This window comes from Pogoniulus pusillus, chromosome Z (genome assembly GCF_015220805.1).
Source record: "Pogoniulus pusillus isolate bPogPus1 chromosome Z, bPogPus1.pri, whole genome shotgun sequence".
Classification (NCBI taxonomy): Eukaryota; Metazoa; Chordata; class Aves; order Piciformes; family Lybiidae; genus Pogoniulus; species Pogoniulus pusillus.
The window spans coordinates 55,716,654-55,732,461 of record NC_087309.1 but is presented as its reverse complement, the minus strand read 5'-3'; the positions used below and the strand labels follow the sequence as shown (position 1 = coordinate 55,732,461).

Here is a 15,808-nt window from a genome sequence, read left to right as displayed (position 1 = left end):
TAAACTAAAGAAATTACCTGCTCTGCAAGCGTCTCACAATCTTTAAGTTTTCCTCTTGAGCACTGAATTCCACCATTTCCAGTTATTACAATGGTTGCAAAACTTTCCTCTCCAGAAGGATCTCCACCAGGCTCTTTAACTTCAAAAACCTCTGAATAGAAGGCAGACTGAAGGGTTTCCAGATTTATAAGATACTTAAGTTTCAGGTTTCTGGCAGTAGCTTTGCATTGGCCAAACTGTTGTATGAATTTGCGGAACCTGTATCTTATTCTTTTTCGCGTCAAAATGTGGTAGTCTTGGATTTTTGCTCGCACACACTTAGGCAAAAACATTTTGTAGCTGTGAATACACAACCAGAAAAAAAATCACTATTTTTATCAATTAAATACAGCAAAGAATTAGTTCTGTGCTAAACAAGTCAATGTGAAAATCTTTTCCTCTAAATGTAACCTTTTATTTAATTATTAATGTAAGATAGCAAGGATCTCTTCCTCAGTCTGTAGCATGTTCTTTCAAACACAGCCCTGTCCTGTCTTTGTTTTCTATTCCCACCCTGCTTCAGTTTCAACATATTGCATCATAATACAATTTCCATAATTCCTGTTCTAGTTATTACTGAAACTTTGGAGGTAAGGCAGCAGTTACACAATTGTTTCACTTGAGGTACAAGTTAGAATGAAAATACTACACTGACATGGGCAACTGTGCAGACAGATGACAGATTTCCTGGCTGAAAATTGTGGTGCTAGAATACAACACTGTGGCTGGTTCCCTCTGAAGTTCCAGTATCACAGTCCCTATTTTGTGTCATAGAAGACTGATTTGCCACCTGCAATGAGCTGGCCAATTCATTGTCTCATAGTTTGTACTCTTCTGGCTAAGTTTTACTAAAAGACAAACATCAAGCTGGGTCAGATTTAACTCAGCTGAAGAGAACACTGATTATGTCAAAAGATCAAAGTGAAGTGATAAACTCAAGCAAGTTTAGCATACACCTGCCCAAGATGGCTAAGAGCCTGGAGCACAGGACATGATAGAAGGAGTGTGGTTTTTTCACCTTGGAGAAAATAAAAGCTGCAGACCCTAACCTGACAATGGGGCTGGATGTGATGATTTCCAGAGTTCTCTCTGACCTCAAATTATTGCAGACATTCTTTCTCACATGAGTAGCTGCAGTCTTACCTCTTAATAAAAGAATCACATTCATCTACCTAAAAACATGAACGGCCATCATGATACAAAGTTGCTATTAATTTCTGGTTTACAATATAGATAAATTTATGGAATTAGTATGCTAGAATAAATCAATTGCCCACAGCTCAGCATCTCCTAGATGTTAATGTGCAAAAATACATGGTTTGGATATCAAATAGATGTGATACAGTCAGGAATTACAGAGCTACCTGATCGAATTGTAAATAGCCAGTGGTGTTTGGTCCTGTTCTTTGGCCACTCTCATCATATCCAGAACAGCCATTCCAAGGCATTCTTCTTGAGTTTCATGAGTAACAGGCATCTGTATCCACCCATCCAAAAAATCAGCTCGCCACTGTGAAAGAAAGAAAAAGGCAAATCAAAACCATAGAACTCCTTTCCTTTAATAGGACTTTTTCAGGGTATGGCAGTTACGTGGATTTTTTGTTTGGGGTTTTGTTAGAAGGGGGTTGATCGGTGTGTATTTTTTTCTAACAGAGCATTCTGGTGAATGGACCCCTTCATCCACAAAAAGCTGCATGTGTTAATAACAGATACCTGTACCTGCTAGGACCACACTTAGAAACACTGTTTTCAAAACATTTTTGTTTAAAATCTCCAAAAGGTCCACATTGGGAGGATGTTGCTCTATGTTGTGTCAGTCCAAAATGAAAGCCACACTGAGAGACATCCACATGAAAGCGGCTTATGAAAAGAAGCTATGCACCCTCACTTCTTTCTTCACAATTGGCATTTGAACTTCAACTCACCAAATACACACGACATAGAACTTAACTTCCATCTTGAGTGGGCTTCAAGCTATCAAGAGAGTCTACACAGTTACCGTAAGAAAATGTGAAAGGGAACAAATGGTAACAACCTCTACCAACTTGTATTAAAAAATAATCAAGCAAATCATACCTGTGCAAATAGGTAAGACATGACAAGATCATCAAGAACAGGGCTCTCTGCACCACGGAGAAGGCCATATCGATACGCTCTGTTGGTGCCATTGCAATACCAGTGGGGAAAATAAAACCTGAAGGGAAATATTTAAGCAAGCACTAATAAACAGATACTTCCACTTACCAATACCAGGTGGTATATTGTACGGGTAGGTATGAGCTACATTGCAAATTTATCCACACTAGTCAGAATATAGAGAACTGTGTGCTACAGCTTTCCAGTTTCCTAAAGAAACACTCAACCCACTTTATTCAATGTAAATAATCAAGTGTAGCTTTAGACATCCACATTCAAAACTCAGTTTGGAGAAAAAAAGTTGCTGTTGCAGACACATACGACTACACAGGATAATAATTCTGAATTTCAGAACTGCCACTAATTTCAAACAGGCAAGCAGAGGGGAGATGAGTTGTATCACTACTAGGAAAAATATTAATTTCATTTCAGTTGTTGATTATACATACATTGATTATGTATTTCCCACTGGTTTTGCAATGTGACATAGCAAATACACAGTATAGAGACAACAGATATGGTAAGTTATTCAAACCTGCTCCAATAACTTTGATTATTTTACCTATCTCTTATCCAGATATCACAAATGATCTGTCCATAACTTCTTATAGGATCTACAGTTCAAATAACTATGTTTGGCTTACCACAACAAGCATCTAACACTTGATCTAGGTTACCTTATCCGGTAAATTAGGACAAGCCTGGTTGCTTCATCTACATGGAAGATGTGATTTGGGGGATACCACATTCTCTCTGCTTCGCTCATGAGTGCAAACATGTTATGATACACTGGCATGATACCTAAACAAAGAAAAGAGAAGCAAACACCTATAGAAAATAGTTTTTGAAAAGAATCAACCTTACTCACAAGAAGTAATTGTGGGTTAAAAGTAGCAGATTGGCCTGTGTTCTCCAACCTTTCATTGCACTCCTCTATCACTGTTGTGCTAGTTTGAGGCTAGCTGGAATATTTTAGTGAGAGAAAATAGATTATAGGCTGTGAAAAAGAGTGGTGATGTCTACTTCACTCATAGGCTTGCTGAGATGTATAAAAACAAGAACACAAAGCACAGATAACATAGATGCAGTGGCTCTCTGTCACAGCTGGTGCCTGTACTTTTCTCCCTGGCCTGCTCTCTGTGTAACTAATCCTTCTGCTTTTTAACCGCCCTAGCCGATCCTCCAAACTCACCTTGAACATAAGGCCAAATCTGAGATAAGGTAAAGGGGTGTAAAGGTAGTGTAAGGGTGGTTGGGAGCCCCTCCTGGGGACTCTGGTTTCTGGGAGGGCTGTTGTGTTTCTGTATTACATTTGTTTAACCTGTATATTTCTCTGTATAGCTGTATATATTGTAATGTCTGCTTGTGTATTGTGCTAAACTGTAAAGGTAAAGCTTCATTACTTAATCTTCAGCTGGCTGAGTCCAGTCTGGGTGATTTCATAAGAGCAGGGGGGCAGGTAACACCCAAACCATCACAACTGTCCATAGCATTGCAATAATCATCTTATAACCTGCAGATTCTTTTGGTGGTTTATTTTCTCATTCATCATCTGTTATTCTATACTCCACTGCTGGATTACAAGATTTTTTTTCTGCATGGCTTTTAATGAAAAGGTTTGTCTGCCTCTTGGTTAAGTAACAACATTACCTTTCTCCTTACCTTTTGCAAAGTCATGTCTAGGCATCTATTTTAAGATTTTAGACCAGCGAGTACGTAAATGTCACACAATACCAAGTCACCATGATGTGTCATTTCCATTTTAGTAGCTCAGTTGAGAACAAAATTAAACATGCATTGTTAAATAATCAGAACTGGAGAATACCTAATTTCCTAAACAAGCCAGGATTGTGTTGTGGTTTGAGATTAACCAGACAGTAACAAAGCACCACACAGCTCTTCACTGACTCCCCTTCATCCCACAGGAAAGGGCAGAAGAAAATACAACAAATTCTTGAGGATCAAAACAAAGGACAGGAAAGGGCACAGACACCAATTATGGTCATAGGGAAACAAAAAATCCACAAAACCACTACCAACTCACCAATTTCAGTGGGGCACTGATAAGTGCAACTGGATTCTCAGTACAATCCTTCCCCCTCTCTTCTTCCTTGGCCCAGCTCTGCTACCTCCTGCCCCATTATGGCAGAGGACAAGGGTGCTGTAAGTCCCAATTCACTCTGTGTTATTTCGGTTGCTCCTTCCCCCTCAGGGGTAAAACTCCTCTGAGTCCTGCCTGGTAGCAACATAGCATCCCTCCCATAGGACACAGTCCTCCATGAATTTCTCCCATCAGCACCAGTCCCTTCCCTGGGCCACAATTCTTACAATGGGCTGCTTCAGTGCAGGCTTCTCACAGAGTCATGGTTGTCTTTGGGATCAGTGTCCTGCTTCAGTGTGAGGTCTTTCACAGGTTGTGGACTGGATTCTGCCTCACTGTTGGCGCCTAAGAGCTGTAAGGACTCAGCCTGCCTCTTACTACAGGCTGAAGGGGAATGACTGCTCCAGTATCTCTCTCCCACTCCTTCCTCACCAAACCCAGTGTCTGCACAGTTGTCTCTCTGATGTCCCACACACTCCACAACAAAAGAAAGCCCAAAACAAAGGAATTAACCCAACAGATTTTTCTCCTTATATTCTCACAGAGGTGCTGTCTGGCTTAGCCTTGACCACAGGTGGGTCCAACTAGGAGCTGCAAGAGCTTCTAGAAGATTCTTACAAAAGCCCATGCCAGTAGCCCCTTCCCCCCACTACCAATACCCCACCAGGCACACAGATCATTTTAATGAATACTGTCAAGCAATTCCACTTAACCACAAACTACAGAAATCAACTGAGCACTGAGCCTTGAGTGACGCCAGAATGTTGATCTGCCTTTGGGTCCCCCAACTGAAAGTGCAGCTTAACATAAAACAGATGCCACAGCACCATACTATGCTGCAATGCTATGCTTCCACGCAATGCCAGTACTACAAGCTGTAAGACAGGTTAAATACCTGAGCACTGACAGCACAGAAAGATGAACATCAACCACTGACAAACACAGGAAGAGATGCAGGTCTAGAAGTCAAAAAGTGGGATTAAAATTACAGTGTGAGAGTCACAGTAGCTAATAATGAAAGAAAACTGTACTTACATTAAAGACACTCTGGGGGGGAAAAAGACGACAAAAGTAACAGATGAAGTTAACAAAAATAACTTAAAATACTAAGAGACAAAATAAACATGGGAGAATGCAAAATACTCACAACTCTGCCCAAAGACTTAATGAAATAATTGAAATTCACACAAAAGACCAGAAGGTAGCTCTGTGTGTGTGTGTGTGTGTTTGGAATTCTTTGTTTATTTGTGATGTTCTGAACAACATCTAAGTAACTACTGAAGGGGGCAGCCCCAAATTTCTTTCATCACATTGAAAGTGCATGCAAGAATCAGTTAGAAACAACTCATCAACTCCACATATGAAATTGCATAAACTGGTGGAATAAAAAGCAATTCAGTCCTACATAACAACCCAAATACATTACAAGAAAGGCTCCATCTTTGTGGAGAGACAATAGCCAGGTCTAATGGGCAGATGCCAAATTAAAACTGCTGAAATCTACAGGCTAATCATCTGACGTTAAGTTAAAGCTTAAACTACAAGCCCTAACACGTGATTTTCTATGAAAAGGGACAGGAAATCACAGGAACAGAAAACTCTATGTAAGGCAATCAAAAAGAAACCAAAACTAAACAAAACTTCCAAGGGAATAACCCTGAATTGACTAATAAGCTGTTGTGCTAGTTTGAAGCTAGCTAGAATGTTTAGGTGAGAAGAATGAGATTACAGGCTGTGCAAGGGAAACCACACTGATGTCTACTTCACTCATAGCTTTGCTGAGATGTGTAAGAACAACAGTAAAAACATAGATAAGGCATTTGGGCACAGCCTGGGCTTTGAGCTGCATTTCTCTCTAATCTCACCCTCTGTCTCTCTGATTAATCCACTTGCTTCCTACCCACCCTGGTGTGGTGGAGGGTTATAAAGCTCTCTTGCAAAGCCCTCATTTATACAGAATTATGGCTCAAAAGGCCATCAATCACATAGTTGAAATCTTACTTCCCCCCCCCCGCCCCAATCACCCATCTGCCTGGGAACTGACTATGGCCATTACAGCCTGCGGGAGAATTTCTCCTACAGAGGGGCATAATCTGTAAACATAGGCCATTATTTTGAGAAAGGGACCTTGGTTCTCAGACATTGTGAGCACCCTACGCATACCTGCTGGGGGCTGATCCTGCTAGCCTTCTAGGGTGGTGCCACAGGTTGCTTTTGGTGAAAAATAGCCTATCCCTGTCTTACTCGTAACTTTGAACCAATCTGTACTGTTCACGTATGTTCACCCGAGTCTGGCTGACACCCCTCTTCTGGACATTATAAAGATGCTGCATTGCCTTAATAAAGCACCCTTTTTGCTTGCTCGCTCGCTCTCACACACACACGCACGGCGCAGCCTGGCACTCGCACGGCATTCGCGTGTGCACCGAAGCTACAGCCGACTCGGCAGCGCTCCGATCCTCGCCAGCCTTCGGAAGCCAACGCCCAGCTTGGCCCGGACCCGCGGAGGCTCAGACAGCGCGCTCCATCCACGACATTCAGCACATTTCAGAACTGAATTCGGACAGCGAGTAACGGAGAAACCTTGATCTAAAGACAGAATAATCTCTCAAAGCCTTCCAGTGAAACTCTCTCAAGTTACAGACTCTTCCTATAATTCTTTCAAACTGTTGCTAAATTCCTGATTTCTCATACGTAGTCCTTCTGTAATTCAATTCGCAACCGCATGTGAAGGACTTACGTGGGGTAGTTACAAATACGTTTGGGGAAGGGGATTCCTAGTGTTTATAACAATAAATCTTTTTAAATTCTTTCAAATTTGGCCTCAGATTTCATTCCCCAAAAACCCAGACAAACTCCCCTCCGCAACCCCTGGCCAACCCTTCTTTCTTCCTTGGGGCACAAGGCAAGGTCTGGGGTAAGGCAGAGGAGTGGGAGAAAGTGGAAGGGCAGTTGGGGAGCCCCTCCTGGGGATTCAGGTTTCTGGGAGGGCTGTTGTGTTTCTCTATTACCTTTTACCTTGTATATTTCTGTATGTAACTGTATATATACTGTAAATATCTGCTTGTATATTGTGCTAGCTGTAAATAATAACCTTCATTCCATTTCCAGAGCCACCCAAGTCTAGTCTGGGTGATTTACAAAGTGGGGGAGGGGGGGGGGCAGGTAGCACCCAAACCACTACGGATGCCAAATTAAAACTGCTGAAATCTACAGGCTAATCATCTGATCATAGAATCAATCAGATTGGAAGAGACCTCCAACATCATCCAGTCCAACCTAGTATCCAGCCCTATCCAGTCAACTAGACCATGGCACTAAGTGCCTCATCCAGGCTTTGCTTGAACACCTCCAGGGACGGTGCCTCCACCACCTCCCTGGGCAGCCCATTCCAATGCCAATCACTCTCTCTGGGAAGAACTTCTTCCTAATATCCAGCCTATACCTACCCTGGCACAACTTGAGACTGTGTCCCCTTGTTCTATTGCTGGTTACCTGGGAGAAGAGGCCACCCCCCACCTGGCTACAATGCCCCTTCAGGTAGTTGTAGACAGTAATGAGATCACCCCTGAGCCTCCTCTTCTCCAGGCTAAACTACAGGCCCTAACACATGATTTTCTGTGAAAAGGGACAGGAAATCACAGAAACAGAAAACTCTACGTAAGGCAGTCAAAAAGAGAAACCAAAACTAAACAAAACTTCCAAGGGAATAACCCTGAATTGACTAATAAGCCGTACATCCAAACTTTTCAAATTTATTATGCAGTAAGGCACATTTGATCAATTAGAGTTTTTATATTGAATTAATTCCATCTTACAGAGTCAAAAAGAAATCTATCCCATGGGTCTCATTTGATGAGTAAAGTGCAATCAGCTACATTACAGATCAGCTGCCTATAAAGCATTGACTTAGCTGTTTTAAGGCATGGCTGTCTGTATTCCAAATAATTTCAGCTCAATTACAGTGCATTAGCCTATGAATCACCAGCCCATTTCAGGATTCCAGCCAAATACTAAACACCACTCAATGATGAATACTTAACTCATCTCAGTAATACATCTTCCCCAGCTAACAAAGGTCAATATTTACCTCATCTCAGTAATACATCTTCCCCAGCTAACAAAGGCCAATGCTGAATATTTACCTCATCTCAGTAACACATCTTTCCCTAACTATTAATGATCCCATGAAAACACACCGAACAAGATAAAAATTCCAAGTCATATTCTTAAATTCAAATGTTAAGCTGGTAGGTTTCACCAAGTACATTACAGTAGTCATTGCCAACAACTCCATCTCTTAAAGAAACCTAGTAAAGACACTTCAAGCCAGAGCATGTAATTGTCACTCTGAAGTTTTAACTACGCAAGGAACGTGACTTTGGAACTCCCTCTACAAATCAGAAATACTGGCATTAACAAAAAAACAAAGAAAGAGGAAAAAACAAAAACAAACACACCACACCACAACAAAGAATCCTCTTTGCTGTCTTTGTCTGTATGAAGAGTAAATTGAGCCCTTGTCTGTCCTTCACTTGTTAGCATTTATAATTCTGAATGTTAACTTGTACCTTTCAATGCCCATGCCCAGTAACATACAGATCACCTGATTTTTTATTTCAACAAATGGAGCTACACTGTTTTTCTTCCTCTTAAAAATTATGCATTTGTTCCAGAATATTGCTGCACTTGAAATTATTGAAATAGAATAATATCCCTTACTACAGTTGCAAAAGTTATATACAAACGTCTGACAAAAGCAGAGCAGCCAGAAATGTCTCTCTTCATGTAGTTCTTAGCAGAAATGTTAGTTGGAAGCCTTGAGCTGGCTAAAAGAGAAGATAATAAAAGACAGAGCTGCAGAGAACAAAGGAGCTAAAGCGACAAAAATTCACATACTGAGAAGACAGCCAAACATCAATGAGAGATTGTAATGCTGCTGAAAGGTCAGAAAGTGACAGCAGAGACCAAGAAGTAAAAAGAATTATCTATTTAAATGATTCTACACAGAATAATCCTCAGAAAACGCACTGAATATGTATCACTATGTGTCCATAAGGCACGTAGAATCCATCTTTGGTTATGTGAACTAGGAGGGCAATCCCTTCACATCCAGCATGCCATTAATGAAGGCAATACCTTGACTTAATAGCTATCAGCTATTGGGTTTTGATCTCCCCATGTCAGTAATGAAGGATGAATAAAAGGAGCTGCATCGTGCTATACAGACTATCAAATAACTTTGTGAAAGACTAACACAGAATTTTATCTCTCAAACTTCAAGTCTAAAAAACAATATAAAAATATAGAATCATAGAATCAACCAGGTTGGAAGAGACCTCCAAGTTCATCCAGTCCAATCTACCCCCCAGCCCTAGCCAGTCAACTAGACCATGGCACTAAGTGCCTCATCCAGGCTTTGCTCGAACACCTCCAGGGACAGTGCCTCCACCACCTCCCTGGGCAGCCCATTCCAATGCCAATCACTCTCTCTGGGAAGAACTTCCTCCTAACATCCAGGCTAGACCTAACCCAGTACAACTTGAGACTGTGTCCCCTTGTTCTGTTGCTGGTTGCCTGGGAGAAGAGGCCAACCCCCACCTGGCTACAGCCTCCCTTCAGGTAGTTGTAGACAGCAATGAGGTCACCCCTGAGCCTCCTCTTCTCCAGGCTAAACAGGCCCAGCTCCCTCAGCCTCTCCTCATAGGGTTTGTGTTCCAGGCCCCTCACCAGCTTCGTCGCCCTTCTCTGGACATGCTCCAGCACCTCAACATCTGTCTTGAATTGTGGGGCCCAGAACTGGACACAGGACTCAAGGTGTGGCCTGACCAGTGCTGAGTACAGGGGAAGAATAACCTCCCTTGTCCTGCTGGCCACACTGTTCCTGATGCAGGCCAGGATGCCATTGGCTCTCCTGGCCACCTGGGCACACTGCTGCCTCATCTTCAGCCTACTATCTACCAGTACCCCCAGGTCCCTTTCTTCCTGGCTGCTCTCCAGCCACTGTCCCCACCCTGTAGCACTGCTTGGGATTGTTGTGGCCAAAGTGCAGAACCCTGCACTTGGCCTTGTTAAATGTCATCCCATTGGCCTCTGCCCACCCATCCAGCCTGGCCAGGTCCCTCTGCAGGGCTCTCCTACCTTCCAACAGATCAGCACCTGCTCCTAGCTTGGTGTCATCTGCAAACTTACTGATGCTGGACTCAATCCCCTCGTCCAGATGAAGATGTTGAACTTCTTCAATTCAGTAACAATTTGGATCAGGCAAACAAGTGATGCATGTAATTTTTACACATATTTTCCAGCCCATAGATTAAAGCAATGAATGTTTACTTTAAGAAAAAAAACATGTTTCTATGTAATACTGGTCTTGTGCACAAGGTATTGTGTATGATTCTGGTAAATTACAATGTACAGTACACAGTTGTTAATGGGAGTTTTTTGTTTTCCTGGTTGTGTGGGGATTTTCTTTCTGTTTTTGTTCTATTTTTCAATGTTTATCTGATGATAAAATAATCTTACTACAGATGTGTGTTCTTAAAAAATCCACTTAAAAAAGACTGGGCAGTGTCACTGCAAAATTACTCCTATAGCATAGTCACATTAATTGAGCATGCAAAACATCTGCACAAATAAATACAGTCAAGATTCAAATTCAAAGACTTCAGACACTCCAAGTAGTCTGTAGCTGATGCACCTACACCACAACAAAATTCAGTTCATTTTTCAGTTCCATTTTCAACTACATCTGTTTGTTTCTAAACACAGATTTCTAGGGCTTTGTCTATCATTTACACTTTGAGTAAAACGATTCTAAACAAAGTTTATAGTAAATCTATAGACAATTCTATTTACTTCCTCTGTAGAATATCACATGAAGCTTGTGTTATCACTTGCATCAGCTGGTGGCTTCCCTGAACCATTACTATTACTTTTGCTTGAAGGGTCCTGACTGCTTAATAGTATTAGAAACTGATTGTAAAGACTTTAAAATGCATTAACAGAGAAATCTAATTTGAGATTTGAGAGCATGAAGGAAATTAAAAGGTTTAAGTTCATGAGTTGGGACATCAGACCTCTGATACTGAATTTAGAAGACAAATCAATTCTGTAATCACTAGAACAATTTTCCCATCATATTTCATTTTCACCACTTCTTTTATTTCCTCTAATACTACTTCCTCTCTTTGGCTGAGAGTAAAGACCTCTCTTGGGTTTGGAGTGGCTTTAATAATTTTTTTACACAGCAATTACCATAACAGTTAACATACAAGAGATGAACCATGACACTAACTAGCCAACTTAAATTTCCAAACACTCCATTTGTTTGTCCATTTCTGGTTAGAAAATGTGATATTCAGTTTCAAGTTCAACAGTTTTTCACATTAAAATACAAACCTATTAAGATTTTCATATTTATTATATTAAAAAAAAATTAAAATAAAATTATAAAACAGCTACTGCATGCATGCCTCAAACTAGCATACAACTACAGAACAGTATTTAGACAGACTAGTGTTTATAAAGCAAATGCATGCCATATCTAAGCACAGCATGGAAAACTGTCAGTTGTGTGAACTGTGTATAAGGAACATGACAAGACTCTGTCTGTGACTGCTGATATTTGCCTATATCCAGTCTTCTTTGTCATCAATAGCAGTCATTCACACTTTGATGCAACCAGCTTTGCTATCAAGAGATCTAACAATGAATCAGATCACAGAGAAGGTTCATTACCAGCAGCAAATACTTTGTATTTCAGACATGCCTACTACCTGAACCACTCTCTTTATGAAGTACTCTGCTTCACAGCTGAGTCCTGGAAGAAGCCTTGCCAACACGAACATTATATGACTGTAAGCTTTGCAGACCTAGGTGTTCTGTTGCAAAATCACAAAACCTCCTAGAAAAACCAGAAAATACTGAGGTGGTACCTCTTGATTTAAGTGGTAATAACTGATTTGAAGGAGAACGAAAACCTGCCATTTCAGCCTTTCACACCAGTTTCTAAAGAAATGAAATCAGAAATTCTCTTGACAAAAAGGTTGTATGATACTGTTGTAGTAGTCACCAGGCAGAAACTGCTCTGCTTCAGCTCTACTCATTTTATTTATACAAATCACTACTTCACAGTCTTTACTTAAACTCCAGTGAAGATTGTTAAAACAATACAACCCCATGACTTGATAAGGAGTAGTATTCATTCGAGTCAGTTATCAGCAAGTTTGCAGATGACACCAAGCTGGGGGCAGATGTGGCTGGGTTGGAGGGCAGAAGGGCTCTGCAGCGGGACCTTGACCGCCTGCACAGATGGGCAGAGGCCAATGGGATGGGGTTCAATTGCTCCAAGTGCAGGGTGCTGCACTTTGGCCACAACAACCCCATGCAGAGATACAGGCTGGGGTCGGAGTGGCTGGAGAGCAGCCAGACAGAGAGGGATCTGGGGGTGCTGATTGATACCCGCCTGAACATGAGCCAGCAGTGTGCCAAGGTGGCCAAGAGAGCCAGTGGCATCCTGGCCTGCATCAGGAATGGTGTGGTCAGCAGGAGCAGGGAGGTCATTCTGCCTCTGGACTCTGCACTGGTTAGACCACACTTTGAGTATTGTGTTCAGTTCTGGGCCCCCCAGTTTAGGAGGGACATTGAGATGCTTGACCATGTCCAGAGAAGGGCAACGAGGCTGGTGAGAGGCCTCGAGCACAAGCCCTGTGAGAAGAGGCTGAGGGAGGTGGGATTGTTTAGCCTGGAGAAGAGGAGGCTCAGGGGTGACCTCATTGCTGTCTACAACTACCTGAGGGGTGGTTGTGGCCAGGAGGAGGTTGCTCTCTTCTCTCAGGTGGCCAGTACCAGAATGAGAGGACACAGCCTCAAGCTATGCTGGGAGAAATTTAGGCTGGAGGTGAGGAGAAAGTTCTTCACTGAGAGAGTCATTGGACACTGGAATGGGCTGCCCGGGGAGGTGGTGGAGTCGCCATCCCTGGGGCTGTTCAAGGCAAGGTTGGACGTGGCACTTGGTGCCATGGTCTAGCCTTGAGCTCTGTGGTAAGGGGTTGGACTTGATGATCTATGAGGTCTCTTCCAACCTTGGTGATACTGCGATTAAAAAAAATCTTTTTAGAACAGTTAAAAGGCTACACCTCTGAGCTAGGTACCAATCATGCCAGCAAAACAGAAACCGGTACCCCAGAAAGCTAGAAGCCTTAAGAAGGATTGGTAAGGTTGGACTAAACTATATACTACATTTTGCTGCTAAATTGTTGTATCATTCAGTGTTTACCAATATAATCAGAACTCTGTCGATAGACAACAGGAACTAGAACACTCCAACAAATGATTAATTACAGGGCAATCTATTTCTGAAGAGGGCAATCTCTTTCTAAAGAAAACAGAACAGGAATCTGAGTCTTTCTCAGGAAAAATATGAGGTGAGACTTGTCACGAATGTGGAATGTTTCCCAAGTCTCAAGGAGGGAAATTTGATGTCAAGAAAAAGTTCCAATTATTAAAAATCAGGTAGCCATGAAGACCCTGTTTTGAAACCAAGGCAACCAGGACAACCGGTCTGTGAGAATAGTGTTCTGAGTGGTCTCCTAGCTAGTGGTAGTTGGCAGAAACCAGATGTACTGTATTTAAAAGTACAATATTTTGGGTAGGAACAATAACAAAATGCAAGGGTGAGCATGGGCACACTGATAAATGATAAAAGCAAACATAATCTTTGGCCACCTTAAACTGGTGATAGTATCCTTATAATAAAAAACACCCACACCTCTGACCTAGAGAAGCTTTCTACCCCTACAAGGCCCTTGCCCTTAGAGCAAGCACAGTGATTTTAAGATGAAGTAAGAATCAAGCTAACCACTGTCTAGGCAGGGGGTGTCACCTTCAGGCAAAACTAATACATTTTATTGTATAAATACCTGCCCCAAATTTCAACCTGAGTGCTAGCTTTGTGGAGTTACCACCTAGCATCCTTTTCTGCACAGAACTTAAATAAAGCAGCTATCTTCCTTCTGCACGTTGATCAGTGTTTGCACATTGGGTAAAAAAAACCACAGATGGGACAGCAGCATGAAGTCTTCAGACAATATCACAGGAAATATGAACGACTGGATCTGTGCATTAGCAGGAACCAGATTTTGTACATTTGTGATGTGAGTGAGAAGAAAATCATACATGGCCTGGGCTGCACATTTTTGTATGGAACTGGATATAGTGCAGAAGACAGCAAAAGAAGTAGAAGAGATATGACATGCAAGTTAAAGGAATCAGCCAATTTAAGTTTTATCAATAATAAGACCAAAAGATATTTGAATATGGTCTACAAATATCTCCCTAGGGTTGGTGACAGGTACAGGAGAAAAACTTATCTTGAACACACATCTGAAAAGTGAAACAAGGAAAATTCAAAGCAGAGCAAAGGTGAAACTAACTACCAAGGCAGTTACTGTTCCCATGAATTCAGACTGGGTTGAGAAATAGGATAGGACAGGGATATTCTCATGAAAAGAGGGTAGTTTTAGGCTAGGTATTAGGAAGAGATTATATACAGTAAGGGTGGCAAGACACTGGAACAGGCTGCCCAGGGAAACTGCAGATGCCCTCCCCCTGTATGCATTCAAGGCGCCTTGAGCAACCAAATTTAGTGGAAAATGTCTCTGCCCAAGACAGGGGGAAACCAGATGATCTTTGGGGTCTCTTCCAATGCAAACCACTCTATGATTTTCTGGAAGGTGACCTTGTACTGACTGACTCATTGCAAGAGTAACTGAAAATAAAAATTGTGTTCAGATCACTCTTAATTCTATCAAAGGAAAACAAATAAATCTGTTCAGATAGGAAGCAAAGCACCTGGAGCCATGTCAATGGTACAATACATTCTCTCAAAGACTATGCTGTTTTGAACATACTAAACCTGATGGGCACAAGCCCTCAAAAGGTCAATATTCTGGCAAGCTGGTACACAAATATTAAACAAGCATTTTTTCCACCACTACCTAGTAAGATTGTTCTTTATTTTACTCCCTTAACAATACCCACAGTGACCACAAGAGTATATATTTCTACTTAAAAAAATAAACTATTACTGTCACCTAATGTAAAAATTCAATACAAATTAAACACTCAACATGGAGAACCTCCTTCCCATACTAACTTTATAGACCTTCAGATGCTGTACCTAAGGGTCTGAATAAAGTTGACAAGCCTAACAGAAGCAAAACTGAAGCCTAAAAACCGTGGGCTCCAATGCAAAGAAATCTATCCTTATTACAGTTCAAGGCAAGGTTGGATGTGGCACTTGGTGCCATGGTCTAGCCTTGGGCACTGTGGTAAAGGGTTGGACTTGATGATCTGTGAGGTCTCTTCCAACCTTGGTGATACTGTGATACTGTGATACATGAGTATGGGCATATTTAATAACATACGAAGACAACACTTTTTTTTTCACCTGGATGAAAAAGACTACAGAACCTTGGAAACACAGGGGAAGCTCTTGGTTTCAGTCACCATCAAAAAGACACCTTAACTTCA

The 15,808-nt window shown here is 41.6% G+C and overlaps 1 protein-coding gene across 3 annotated transcripts in view; it reads right to left on the bottom strand.

Annotated features, from left to right (window-relative positions):
- The window catches only part of JAK2 (Janus kinase 2), a 133,177-nt gene that overhangs the window by 47,788 nt on the left and 69,581 nt on the right, over positions 1 to 15,808 (bottom strand). For all 3 annotated transcript variants that reach the window (XM_064176463.1, XM_064176465.1, XM_064176464.1), the window contains 4 exons: positions 2,853 to 2,976; positions 2,116 to 2,233; positions 1,404 to 1,549; positions 18 to 339 (listed from right to left, as the gene is read on the bottom strand). In XM_064176463.1, coding sequence (XP_064032533.1) covers positions 18 to 339; positions 1,404 to 1,549; positions 2,116 to 2,233; positions 2,853 to 2,976 — 710 coding nt within the window. The remainder of the gene's footprint in view (positions 1 to 17; positions 340 to 1,403; positions 1,550 to 2,115; positions 2,234 to 2,852; positions 2,977 to 15,808) is intronic.